The sequence below is a fragment of the Rutidosis leptorrhynchoides genome, chromosome 5 (assembly GCF_046630445.1).
Source record: "Rutidosis leptorrhynchoides isolate AG116_Rl617_1_P2 chromosome 5, CSIRO_AGI_Rlap_v1, whole genome shotgun sequence".
In the NCBI taxonomy this organism is placed as follows: Eukaryota; Viridiplantae; Streptophyta; class Magnoliopsida; order Asterales; family Asteraceae; genus Rutidosis; species Rutidosis leptorrhynchoides.
Window position 1 is genome coordinate 72,531,839 of NC_092337.1, and position 14,062 is coordinate 72,545,900.

The 14,062-nt window shown below is 35.5% G+C and overlaps 2 protein-coding genes across 3 annotated transcripts; both read left to right on the plus strand.

Moving 5' to 3' along the window:
* The first annotated feature begins 4,862 nt into the window (after positions 1-4,862).
* On the plus strand, positions 4,863-10,136 carry LOC139846639 (probable methyltransferase PMT25). Of its 2 annotated transcripts, XM_071836126.1 has the most exons (9): positions 4,863-4,947; positions 5,563-6,512; positions 6,723-6,872; positions 7,247-7,517; positions 7,611-7,721; positions 8,327-8,501; positions 8,580-8,852; positions 9,249-9,443; positions 9,752-10,136. In XM_071836126.1, exons 2-9 carry the CDS (start codon positions 5,574-5,576, stop codon positions 9,975-9,977), a joined length of 2,340 nt encoding a protein of 779 aa, XP_071692227.1. In that variant the 5' UTR covers positions 4,863-4,947; positions 5,563-5,573; the 3' UTR covers positions 9,978-10,136. The 2 variants fall into 2 exon arrangements, with proteins under 2 accessions (XP_071692227.1, XP_071692228.1); XM_071836127.1 differs by lacking the exon at positions 4,863-4,947 and having other exon boundaries at positions 5,490-6,512.
* Positions 10,137-11,430: 1,294 nt separating this feature from the next.
* On the plus strand, positions 11,431-13,641 carry LOC139848749 (subtilisin-like protease). Its single transcript, XM_071838450.1, has one exon. It carries the CDS (start codon positions 11,431-11,433, stop codon positions 13,639-13,641), a length of 2,211 nt encoding a protein of 736 aa, XP_071694551.1.
* Positions 13,642-14,062: the final 421 nt, after the last annotated feature.

The window sequence follows — 14,062 nt, forward strand, 5'->3', positions numbered from 1 at the left end:
AAATCCACAAAATCAAACGCTTCCAAATGTTACCGAAACGATCAGATCTGTTACAACTGCGGGAGTGATGGTCGAAGTTTGAGGTCTCGCCGGACGGGGTGATGGACGAAGACCTCAACCTGCGTATAAACCCCACGATCGATTTACGTGAAACCTCAACTTGCGACGTCTTATCATCCAGTTCTGGCTTCACCAATAACTCTTCATCTTCACGATCGATTTGATGGATTGAAGAGTGAATCGGTTGCGTGAAATCTCGAATGGTGAATCGATTATCGAAAGTGGGAGGCTCGAATCATTTATGTGTTAATTTGGCTTCAAGATCTTAAAGAAACACACTTTTTCATTGAAGATGAAACATGGGGAATAAGTTTGCAGATTTCATATTTTGATGCTTTTTTTTAAAATTTTATAAATATGAAATTGGATCTTGTAATTCATTTGGGGCTTTTATTTTGTTAGTAGAATTTAGGTTCACATGGGTAGTAATGATGAAGATGAAGATGAACATATATGAAGAGTAAAAAGACAAATTTAACCTCACATGCAATACACATGTCAAGACTTAACGAACTTTTTAATGACAATTTAACGGAGACACTTTGATTGCACTTTTTCTGACAATTAAGGGATTCTAAATGTAAAAAAAATAACCGAGGGACTCTGATTGCTATTTGGTGTATAATCAAGGGACGAACAGAGTAAAAAAGTCAAACATGTTACATTGCCTAACTATCATCTAATTGCATGTGTGATGACCCAGAAATTTCTGACCAAATTTAAACTCAATGATTAACGTTTCCGACACGATAAGCAAAGTCTGTAAAACCGAATCTCAAAATTTTTGAACTATTCAAGTACCCTTCGGTTGTTCTCAACGATTCGAGAACCATTTTATGTAAATAGATACATATATATACTATAACTTGAAAACGTAACAAAGTTTTAATTGCATGATACCGTACATTAAACTTATTAGTTTATATATCTATTTGAATATATATGATAAGTTGGAATATTAATTGTTAAGAATTATTTATATGAATAACTTGCGATGTGTATTTAAAACGTGTTTATAAATATTGAGTATAGATATTAACTTGGTTATAAAATATTTGATAATACTATTATATTAGTAAATATCGAGAAGATGATTTATAGAAGCAAATGACCATAATACTCAAATTTATAAGTTACATTTATTATAATATAAATTTTGGTGAATTAAGTATATATTCTTAATAATGGTACACATCACAAAACGTAAAATGCTAATTTATTAAGCGTACGAAAATGCGTTCGAAAAACCGGAACTGGGTCATAAGTCGAGTGACAACGTACGGGTCAACAGAACGAAAATTACAAGTCAGCTATGCTCGTGAATTTAATATAATATATAATTAATTATTTAAATTTTATATATTATATATAATATATTTAAATATGTCGACAAACAAAATAACAAAAGTTTGTGAGCTGTCAGGGCATCCCATGCGATCGCATGGGAAATGCACTGAGAAGCCATGCGATCGCATGGCAGTCAGGATTCAGAAACCTTCTATAAATTGGCCAGTTTGCTCGACGTACACACACACATATCAATATCTATATTACTCCGTATTATATTTTATATTTATTATTTATATTATTATTATTATTATTATTATTATTATTAAGATTAATATTATTATTATTCTTATAGTTAGGAGTATTATTATACATAAAATACTACGACGAGGTCATGAGCGAATTATTTTTAAACGAGCTTTTCGAGCGGGATAGAGCTAAGGAAACTATGGGTTATAGCTATGGAGGTTATGGGTAATGTTCATGGGTATTGTTCGCAAGTTAAACCTAGTGTTTATCATCTCCGTAGCGTCTACGTACTTTTCTGCAATATTGAATCACAATATTGATAAGTGAGCATTCATATCTTATCTTTTATATATTAATAGTGTATCCCTGTCTAGTGCTCGAGTATATATGTTTATGTATGCTAGTATGCTTTGATTTTGTCGATAGATAGTGTATGATGAATCACGAATTTGATACTTATGTTATTGATAAAAGGTATATGATATGCATGTCGTTGGAAAGGTGTTTTAAATTAATAACTTTTCATTTAGAAATCACATTATTTCGATGAACGGATTAAAAGATGTTAATTGAAATTGTGTTTAAAACTGTAAATTAATATTTAAACAACTTGTCTATGAGATTGATAAAGTGGATTTTTAGATATTACTAATCGAGTAAATGAATTTCTATATAAAGTATGTTTTGTTTTGTTGACCAATTGTCAAATTGACTGTCTTATCATGTTTTAAAGCTTTATAAACACTATAATCTGGTTTTACAAGTATTGGGAAACGATATGAAATGTTAAAATATATATTCAATTGCCATGATCATTCAAATACAATATAACAAATACAATATAACTCTTGAAATAAATAATGTTTTGAGTTTGATAAACTATAAATTCGTTCAACTATCAAGACATATACTATGTTAATAAACATGTATTGATTTAAAGATCATATTGGGTCAGATTGACTTTTGAGATGACTTTTGTTAACTTTTGTATGACCGTCTCGAGCATTAGGATTGTGATACACTATGACCCAGCCTAGCTTGTTAGACATGTATTGACCAACATATGTTCTCTAGGTTGAGGTCTACGGTTATTTTGCATTCTAAGTTTCGGTCACATTTCGATGAATGAATTTATGTACTGCTAAGGTGAGTTTCATATGCTCCCTTTTTAATTGCTTTTGCAATCTATATTTTTGGGCTGAGAATACATGCACTTTATTTTAAACGCAATGGATACAAGTACATACTAAATTCTACACCGAGTTTGAACCGAAAATTCCTTAGCTTTGGTAACTAGTAACTGCCGGTTATAAGAACTGGTGGGCGCGAGTAGTTATATATGGATCCATAGGGCTTTACATCCCCGTCTGTTCCAGGTATAGAAACCCTAGCTTGAACTATAAAACAGACGTATGATATTTGAGTTTAGTACACGTTGGATTGCGTGTATTGTACATGTTGGTTGCATGTATGTTAAAACAGGGGTACTTATTATAACGTTAAAGCTTAGTTACCAGGGTGCTCAATCTTGTAGAATATTTTGATAAACGTTACTGGATGAAACAACTGAAATCTTGTGATCCACCTTTATATACAGATTATACGAAACATTAAAACTATGAACTCACCAACCTTTGTGTTGACACTTGTTAGCATGTTTATTCTCAGGTTCCCTAGAAGTCTTTCACTGTTTGCTTATATGTTATACAAGATATGTGCATGGAATCATACATGCTTTATTCAAGAAAACGTTGCATTCACAAAACCATCATCATGTATCTATTTTGACTGCATTGTCAACGGTATTATTGTAAACTATTATTTACGGTGATTGTCTATATGTAGAAATCATCAGATGTCGAAAACCTTGGATTTAAATATTCATTTATGGTGTACTTTTTCAAAAGAATGCAATGTTTATAAAACGTATCATATAGAGGTCAAATACCTCGCAATGAAATCGATGAATGACGTATTCGTCCATATGGATTTGGAGCGATCGTCACAGCATGTGTTTGTCATACTCCGACCGTCTCGACACGTTTTACGTCTTTTACAACATTGCTAAATCATAATAAAACAATAATACCATCAAGTAGTCATGCTACTTGATGGATCCATCAAAAAATGATTTTAGATATATCTCCTTGTTTTACACTATTCAGTTAAACTCACGCAAATGTGAGGTACAAAGATGTTAGATGTGTAAACAATAAAGTCTTTACTATAATATACAAGAAATTCGTTTTCTATCAAAGTGTAGAGATTAGGAAGAAAAACTCGTCGGTGATTTTAGTGTCATCTAACAATCATTTATGTAATTGAGATTTACTTGAAAGTAAGAGTTATCTAGTTATACTTAACAACGGCTTTGAAGAGTTCGGAGTGTACGCCCATGGTTGGGTTCCCACTCCTTAGTGAGCGGGCAGGGGTCGAGGAAAACGTCCCACGCCCAAATTTTTTAGGCATTATACGTTATATCGGAAAGTCGCCTCAACAGTCATTCCCGCCAACAGTCATGTCTGTTTTTAACTTATTTCCATCCGGAAAAAGGCATTACTTTCATCCAAGAACATACAGAAAACATAACTAAAAACACTTTAATATTGATTCGATTTCTTCTTGCCTGGAAACAATTGCAGTCTTGTTATATCCCAACAAGTATATTATCTGTAACCTGAGGCTTAATATGGTGAAAATACTTAAATGTGAAAGTGTTTCATGATTCAAAGAAACAATCAAAGATTTTCAATTTACAACTCGTTTTCTAACAAAACTCATATCTTTCTCTACCTGAAAGACAAATATACTACTTCTACAAGGATTTTCTATCAAAATCTCAGTCACATTTATGTTTATGATGTTCTTATTTGGCTTACAAACCATTCAATGAAAAACCACATCCGTTTTTAACTCTGGGTGCAGTGTTTAACAATAGGCTAAAACTGCAAGGGTTTAAGTGTAAATTTTGTAGAAAACTTTTAAGTTGCCGGTTCATGATTGTTGACCCCTCAAGTTAACATATTCACATATTAGCCCCTCATTGGTAGTAGCAAACCAGAAGTACCCAGAAACTCCTCCCTTATCGTCGCCACCGTATCCTCTCTCTCTCTCTCTCTCTCTCTCTCTCTCTCTCACACATATATATGTATATATTTTATTTATTTCTATTTCTATTTCTATATCTAATATAATAATATAATGAGGTAGGTTATAGTGATCTTATTTCTATTTCTATATCTATATATACAATATAATATAATGAGGTAGGTTTTAGTGATCTTTTTGCCATTGTTGAAGCAAATGAGCTTCAAAGTGTGACACTTGAAGATTCAGAACAACAATCTCAAGGTAAACCATTACTTTAAAAAAAAAAAAAAAAACTTAATGTCACCTTATTTATTTTATTTATTTATTTCGGTGTTGGCTTGTTGATTCACAACTGATATCGAAGTTTAATCAAATATGTAGTCCAGAGTACTAATCTATCTCAAATTTAATGCTTATTTTTGCTACTATACATGATAAAATAATTTGAATATAATTTACTGTTTCACAAGCTTTCACACTCTCTCTCTCACACACAGATATCATAGCAAACACACAGAACAATGGTACTCCGTATTTGTTAGGGAAAGGGGATTGTTTGTTTTAACATTTAACTAATTAATTAATTAATTAATTAATTAATTAATTAATTAGTTAATATTAATAAATAACTGTCTAAATGGTGTTAGCGGATAATCAGTCATAATAGGCTCCATATATTTAGTATGTTTTGGCTGGCATATCAATGTAATAATGGGGATAAAATCTTCCATATTTATCGGTCATTTATTCCATTTTAGTGTGTTTTTATCGTTGTGTTATCTCCTCCTTGGAAAAATGTTAGCTTTTTTTATAAACTATGCTTAAGATTATATGAAACTACACTAAACAGTCACATTTTCAATTTGGGCCCTACAGGTTTCTAAAATATGGGTGGAGTAAAGTACTCCAGGGTTGATGGAAAGAAATCATCTAATTCAAAGGCAACAGTTATAATTTTAATTGGTGTATTTTTTCTTGGAGTATGGATGTTTATGTCATCACCTGTTTTCCCGGGTCAGAATCCAAACGTTCCAGCTCCGAATTCCAAAATTGAGGCAGAGTCAAAGTCAAAGTCAACGGTTTCCGCCACTCCATCTTCTCAGTTTGAAGATAATTCAGGCGATTTACCTGGCGATGCAACGAAAGATGGGGTTAATGAAGAAACCGCACCATCTAAAACGGATGCTGGAATTCGCGAAGAATCAGGAAATGATTCTAGTCCGAGTGAAAGTCAAAAGTCAAAGTCAACGGTTTCCGCAACTCCATCCTCTCAGTTTGAAGATAATTCAGGCGATTTACCTGAAGACGCAACGAAAGATGGGGTCAATGAAGAAACCGCACCATTAAAAACCGATGCTGTTATTCGTGAAGAATCAGGAAATGATTCTAGTCCAAGTGAAAGTCAAAAGTCAAAGTCAAATGTATCTGAGATATCGGATTCTGTGGTTCCAAAAGAAGAAAAGAAACCAAAAGAGACTAAAAAGCCCGAATCTTTCCCGGCTGGAGGTCAGTCTGAACTTCTTAAGGAAACTGAAACTGTGAATGGAGCATTTTCGACACAAGCAGCTGAGTCAGCAAGCGAAAAAAAATCGCAAAAACCAGCCGGGTCAAAGAACCAAGATGGTTACCAATGGAAGACATGTAATGCTACAACGGGCCCCGATTTTATTCCCTGCCTTGATAATACAGAAGCGATTAGACATATTCATACTACAATGCATTATGAACACCGGGAAAGACATTGTCCAGCTGAACCGCCCACATGCCTAGTCCCTATGCCTAACGGGTACAAGATCCCAATTAGGTGGCCTAAAAGCAGAGATCAGGTAAAGTTTGAATTTTTATTGTTTTCTTGATAAAGTTTGAATCTTTGTAGAAATTGAATATTGTTTTTTAATTGTTCTTGTATCTGAACATAAGATGATGTTAGTTAATTGAGATTTTGGGTGTGTCAAGATGGAGTTGATGGGTAACATGTCAAATTGGGTTTGGGTTGTATACTGTTTTCTAACTGTTTTGGTAATTATATGTTTCAGATATGGTTCAACAATGTTCCCCATACACAGTTGGCGGAAGTCAAAGGGCATCAAAATTGGGTCAAAGTAAGCGGAGAGTATCTTACATTCCCGGGTGGTGGTACTCAGATGATAAAGGGAGCTCTTCACTATATCGACCATATCCAAAAGGTAACGATCCTTCTCACATGCCAATTTCAACCCGTTTACTTATAAATGGGGCGTTCCAAATACGTTTCATTTCAATGGGTCAAACACAACCCAAACTAAAATAAATAATACTTTTAACTTACAAAACTAAAACCTCACAAGTCATTTTTAAAACTAAATCATTGCTAGAATTATAATAATCATTTATAAAAAGGTACAACTTGTGACAAATCGTGTTTAAGGCTAATCCAACCCCCGTTTCTCTTCCCATATCAAATATTACCCATTGTGACTGAGCCCGTTTTGACCGGTCTATTTGCCCACCTATGCGTTTTTCCACTGAATATGTTTTGTTAAACTGTAAAAATAAAATAAAATTGGTGATATAATTGCAGTCATTTCCTGATATCGAATGGGGAAAAAGGACCCGTGTGATACTAGACGTTGGATGTGGAGTTGCAAGCTTTGGTGGGTATCTTTTCGAGCGTGATGTAATTGCGATGTCACTCGCTCCAAAAGACGAGCATGAAGCTCAAGTACAATTTGCACTCGAAAGGGGTATTCCTGCCATTTCAGCTGTTATGGGTACCCAAAGATTGCCTTTTCCGAGTAAGATCTTCGATGTCATTCATTGTGCACGTTGCAGAGTCCCGTGGCACATTGAAGGTGATACTTTTTTATTCATTTTTTTAGTTTCTTAGTATCTTTTGTCGTGAATTTACGAGTAAGTGTTAATGTAAAGATGAAATTTGTTTACAGGTGGAAAACTTCTGTTAGAGCTTAATCGTATGTTAAGACCCGGTGGTTATTTTGTTTGGTCTGCTACTCCAGTTTACCAAAAAGAGGCCGAAGATGTGGAAATATGGGACGGTAAAGCTTACATAACTATAACTATCTTATCTTATACTGTAAAAGATCTTTCTTACGTTGTCAATGGTGGTTTAAGTGGCAAAATGGATGGGTCGGGTGGGTTGTATAAGTAGTCAAACGGGCAAAGCTTACATAACTAAATAACTTCTCTTATCTTATAAGAGATCTTTCTACCATTGTCATTGGTAGTTTAAGTGGCAAAATGCATGGGTCGGGTGGTTGTGTAAGTGGTCAAACAGGTAAATTTTTGGCACAATAGTACCAGAGACTTTTTTTTTCCTTCATAAAGTTTTACTGTATATACTTAGTGTATCATATATGATTTCACATATTATAATAATGTGACTTGCCGAATAAAATAATTTTGGAGGTTCAATGCATAATACTTTTTGGGTGACTTTCTACTTGGTGGAATCAATCGGTCAATTTGACCCGTTTAACCTAATAAACCAATACATAGATAAATGAACTAAAGTTGCCCCCTTGAGTTTTTTTAAATTCTTGGAAACAGTTTCATGTTTAACTGAATTAACTTAAAGTTTGCATTACAAAAATGTGTTAATATTTGACTAATATTTATTATTAAATGCGAAACAAAATGGCAGCTATGACTAAACTGACGAAGGGTATGTGCTGGGAGCTGATGGTGGTTTATAGTGACAAACTGAATAAAGTCGGTGCAGCTATATACAGAAAACCAAGTACCAACGAATGCTATCAAACGAGACAACAAAACATCCCACCTCTATGCGAAAACAACGATGATCCAGATGCAATCTGGTAAGTTCTTAAATTTCAGATGATGATGTCATGATGATGATGATGAAATTGATCTATAACATGATTTGTGAACTACAGGAATGTGAAACTTGAGGCATGCATGCATAAAATCCCGGTTGATGCATCAGTTCGTGGAACAAAATGGCCGAAGATGTGGCCCGAAAGAGTGATGTCACCACCGTACTGGTTAAAGAGCACCGATACTGGAGTTTATGGAAAACCGGCCCCCGATGACTTCATCGCTGACTACGAGCACTGGAAACGTGTTGTATCAAAGTCGTACTTGAACGGATTGGGAATCGATTGGTCTTCCATCAGAAACATCATGGACATGCGATCGATTTATGGAGGGTAAGTCTAAGGTGTTCTTTTAAGATGTTTTCGTCTGAACATCTGCGGACCATGTCTGTAGAGAAGATGTGGTCTAATAGTTTGAATGCTGAATAGTGAAGTCTGAATAGTGAAGTCTGTTTGTTTTTATGTTTTCAAAATAACTTAATCTTGTCTGCAACACTAAGAAGCATATTTCTAAGTATGTGAGTTTGCAGACGGAATAAGACATTATTTGATCTTATGTAAGCGGGCGCAGACATAAGGCATAATAAGATCTGTGGATTGAAAAACAAACAAAACAAACAACGCGTAACTAATTTCAAACATCACATTATCAGTTTCAAAATGCATATAGAAGAACAAAGATTTGATCGGTGTATAATCTAACATTGTATTGTTGTTAAACATGTCTAGATTTGCTGCTGCGTTGAAAGATATGAAAGTATGGGTGATGAATGTGGTGCCAACCGATTCACCAGACACACTTCCTATTATATACGAGCGTGGACTGTTCGGGATATATCACGATTGGTGTGAATCATTCAGCACTTATCCTCGAACATATGATCTTCTGCATGCTGATCATCTTTTCACATCTCTTAAGAAAAGGTAAATTCATATTTATTATTTTACATGTACTGTTATAAGTGGCCATTTTGACCCATTTACTTGAATTTGGGATATGGTTCATCTCTAAAGGACCAAACAGGCAAAATAAAAAAATTAACTAAAAATAAAACGGGTCAACGGGTTACAAAACTCCTTAAAAGTGTATTCTAATGCAGAAGACCAGTAGTGTTTTGGGCCGACCCATACCCAATTTTTAACCATTACTACAAAGATTGACATCATCACAAGTTTTCAAGTTTCAAGAATCAATGGTGACATACTAATTGAACGAAAAAATTATGTTGCAGGTGCAAGTTAACATCAGTGATGGCAGAAGTTGACAGGATCTTAAGACCCGAAGGAAAAATAATTGTGCGTGATAACATTGATACCATTGCTGAAATTGAGAACATGGCTAAATCTCTACATTGGAATATTCGTATTACTTACAACAAGGAAAACGAAGGATTGTTGTACGTCGAAAAAACATTATGGCGACCAACGGAGGTAGAAACTTTAGCTTACACCTTCTGATACAAATCATCTCCATTGTTACCACTGTGTTGAAATTTTCTTTTTGTCAAAAAATAGTTTTTTCTCCTTTTATTTTTTTTTTTATTTTTTTTCGTTTCTGTGGATTCATTTACAATTGTAACTTCATCAACTTTTTTTGTAATTCTCCTTTTCAACTGAAGGGCATTCTAACTGTAAGACAAGAATGAATGTTTACTTAGCAATTAAATTTATTTGTAGTGGAGAAGATATTGTTGCATAGTTTCATACCTTAAAACTTTTATCTATATTGATTTTTTGGGTGATCAATAGATGGTAAATAATAATCAAATATTTCTATATCAATTAGTATCATATGTATTATATATACAAGGTCTTTAACCCTGTGTTGCCTTTAACAACCACCAAACCCACCCACAAGAGTCGGATGAATGTGAAACACCGACACTGGAACTCCATTTGTGACATGTGACCTATACTTGATAGTCAAAAAAGAACACCTGATGTACCCGGTGATCAGATCTGCATAGAGGCAGGTTGATTACAACACGAGAGTCAAAGGTAAAATCCAGACATGCCCAAGTATCGAACTTGCGTCATTTTTCTAAGGCTTCTTCACATTTTCTTGAGCTATAATGCAAGGGTTGGAACTAGATTGTTAAGAAGTTCTTGTAATGACGATCCAAATATTTCCGTCAATAAAACTCATCTTTTTGACTTTGTACCATATATTCATCTCAAGTATATAATAAAATACCTAATCCAACCAAGTGACCAACGCACTTCGGCGTTAATAGTATATGTTGCCTTAAAAGTCGGGCCCCACTATGTGGAAGCTCTTTGCAATTTCGAGCCTCATTTGTGTCAATAAATTACACCTCTTGGCTCTTGCCACAGTGAGATTAGTCTCTTTCCTGTCACATGGGGCTTTGTTAATCAAAGACCATAGATTTTGTAAATGCAATGCCACTGAAAAGTTCTCCAAGGCTACTTGATCTTTATCGAATAACGCAGCTGGCAATATATTCCTGGGCCCATAATGAGTTCAACAAAATCCTAATTTAAGAAGAACGCATATTACTTAAGAAACTAACTACAATCTTCACTTGGTTTAGTCCTATTCACGTTTGTTAATGTTACCTTAAGTAGATTGTATGCATATTTCCAGTGTATGCCGTTCAGCATACCGTCAAACTAGTCCTAAAAACAGATTTTGTTTACCGTGTATCAATAATGTTGGATATATTTCAGTTATGGTATACATAACTATATGAAAACAAAATTTGTACATTCTAATGTTTCAATACTTTTTATAGTTTTGTACACTGCTTGAAGTTGTTCCATAACAGAAAAGAAACAGTGATCACAAACAGAATTCATTCAAGCATACGCCTTTTGATGCTCTACGCTTCTATATATATTCGTTACGAGCGACCCAGTTGAGATAACCACAAACTCCTTAACAATCAATAGAATGCTTCGATCTATAATTTACACGTTAGTTCTCACATTTACCGCCATTTTAACCGCCTCTCCTACCAATGCAGATGAACTTCAAACCTACATTGTTCACTTAAGCTCACCTGCAGACCAAAATATTTCTCAACCATATGATCGCGAACAGTGGTACAAGTCGATTTTGTCTAAAACCTCTTCTGTCTCAAACGAGAAACCGAACATGATTTTCATGTACCACCATGTGATTACAGGGTTCGCTGCAAAAATGTCGATTAAGCACGCAAACGCCTTGCAGAACATGAAAGAAATCTTATCCGTAACGCCCGAAAGTGTCTATCGATTGCATACAACTCGTTCGCCACGTTTTTTAGGCTTACGCCAAAACGAAGGGTTTTGGCGGTCTTCAAGTTATGGAAAGGGAGTTATAATCGGGCTTTTAGACACCGGTGTAACTCCCGGACACCCTTCGTTTAACGACAAAGGGGTCCCACCTCCACCGACAAAATGGAAAGGCGCATGCGAATCCAAAGGATGCAATAACAAGCTAATAGGACTCAGGAACTTTGTTCCGGAAAGTTCTACTCCGGTTGATGAGAAAGGTCATGGGACCCACACTTCAAGTACTGCTGCAGGTAGTCGTGTAGATAACGCGAATGTATTCGAAAACGCTAATGGGACCGCAATGGGGATTGCACCTTTATCACACGTGGCAATGTATAAAGTATGTCACATTTGGGATTGTTTCGAGAGTTCGATCGCAGCTGGCATGGATGCAGCCATTGGAGACGGAGTCGATATTCTTTCGATCTCACTTGGTAGAGAAAACCGCACGTTTTACGAAAATGTTGTCATGATAGGCGCATTTGCAGCCATAAAAAAAGGGATTTTTGTAAGTTGTTCTGCAGGCAATTATGGGCCGGGTTTATCAACTTTACATAACGAAGCCCCGTGGATCCTTACGGTCGGGGCTAGTACCATTGATCGAAGAATTGAAACAACCGTTCGTTTAGGAGACAACAAGTTTTTTAATGGTGAATCGTTATATCAGCCTAAGGGTTTCGATCATAAACTTTGGCCTCTTGTGTACCCAGGAGAACATGGTGATAAAATGGCATCACTTTGCATGAATGGGTCACTAGACCATGTTGATGTCAAGGGCAAAGTAGTAATTTGCGATGAAGGTAGCGGACCTACAATGAGTCAAGTAGTCAAGGATGCTGGTGGAGCTGCTATTATTATCGCTAACGGAAAATTTTCCGGCGAAACTTTACGAGCGGATGCTAATTTTCTTCCTGCATCGAATGTCGGTTTTAAAGAAGGAATCGAAATAAAGAAGTACGTGAATTCGACTGGTTCTCCGTTAGCAACGATCCTTTTTCGTGGAACGTTACTGGGCGTTAAGTCCGCTCCAGTCGTGGCTGCTTTCTCTTCACGAGGACCTAACGTTGCGAGCCCGGGAATCTTAAAACCAGACGTTGTGGGACCCGGGGTGGATATTTTCGCAGCGTGGTATAAATCGGTTGATAACATTAGTAAAGTACCGTTTAACGTTATATCAGGAACGTCGATGTCGTGTCCTCATCTTGCGGGTACAGCTGCGCTACTTAAAAGCGCGCATCCCGAATGGTCTCCTGCTGCTATTAAGTCTGCAATCATGACTACAGCGGGCCAATTGGGCGGAAACGGGCGGGCCATTGTGGATGGAAAAGAAGGCCAACGTCGTGCTGATGTGTTTGCAATGGGGTCGGGACATGTTAACTCATCGAAAGCTAACGACCCGGGGCTTGTATTTGATATCCAACCAAATGACTACATTCCTTACCTTTGTGGGTTAGGATATACACCTAAACAGATTCAAATTATTGTTAAAAAGACGGTGAAGTGCTCAGTTAAAATACTTGAGGCTCAACTGAACTATCCTTCTTTTGCAGTATCTTTAAAAAAAGGTGAGACGAAAATGTACTCGAGGACAGTGACTAATGTCGGTAAGGCGAACTCGACGTACACCGTAAGGGATGTTTCGGAGCCGAAGAATGTTAGGGTTTCGGTTGGCAGTCGTTATAAACAGCTTAAGTTTACAGAGGTGAACCAACAAATAACATATGATATAACGTTTAGTCGTGATGTTAATGATGATGATGATAAAGTTGGATATGATCAAGGACATATGACTTGGGTTTCAGGAGATTATACAGTTAGGACTCCTTTTTCATTTAAGTTTGAATGAACAACAACAATGGCTAATTCAATGTCCTCAATATCCTAATTATAAATGTTAAATGTTGATTTAGAATGATTGATGTATTGTATCGAAGCCATATATCTATGGGGAACTTGCCCAATCTAAAAACAAATATGCAAATATACAAGAATAAAGATTGTTAGATGATACATGTTTATGTGGACCAACAGTCTAAACAAGAAAAAAGGACCCATTTATATTTATATTTATATTTATATTTATATTTATATCTATATCTATATGAATATCTATATGGAGACTCCTATTTACTCATAATGAGAATTACAAAATTCGGACAAAAAACAGTTTGACCAACCCAACTTGACCTTTTTAGAACAGAAGTTGCTTTAAGTTTTTACCCGTTACTCAATTTGCCACCTCAAGAAAAAGCACATAGAACGGCAAT

Excerpts from the sequence above, each read along its gene's own strand:
- LOC139846639 (XM_071836126.1), top strand. The coding sequence starts at position 5,574 with ATGGGTGGAGTAAAGTACTCCAGGGTTGATGGAAAGAAATCATCTAAT. Across the intron at positions 8,502-8,579 it reads GATGATCCAGATGCAATCTG|GAATGTGAAACTTGAGGCAT; the intron begins GTAAGTTCTTAA and ends TGTGAACTACAG. Across the intron at positions 9,444-9,751 it reads TTCACATCTCTTAAGAAAAG|GTGCAAGTTAACATCAGTGA; the intron begins GTAAATTCATAT and ends ATTATGTTGCAG.
- LOC139848749 (XM_071838450.1), top strand. The coding sequence starts at position 11,431 with ATGCTTCGATCTATAATTTACACGTTAGTTCTCACATTTACCGCCATT.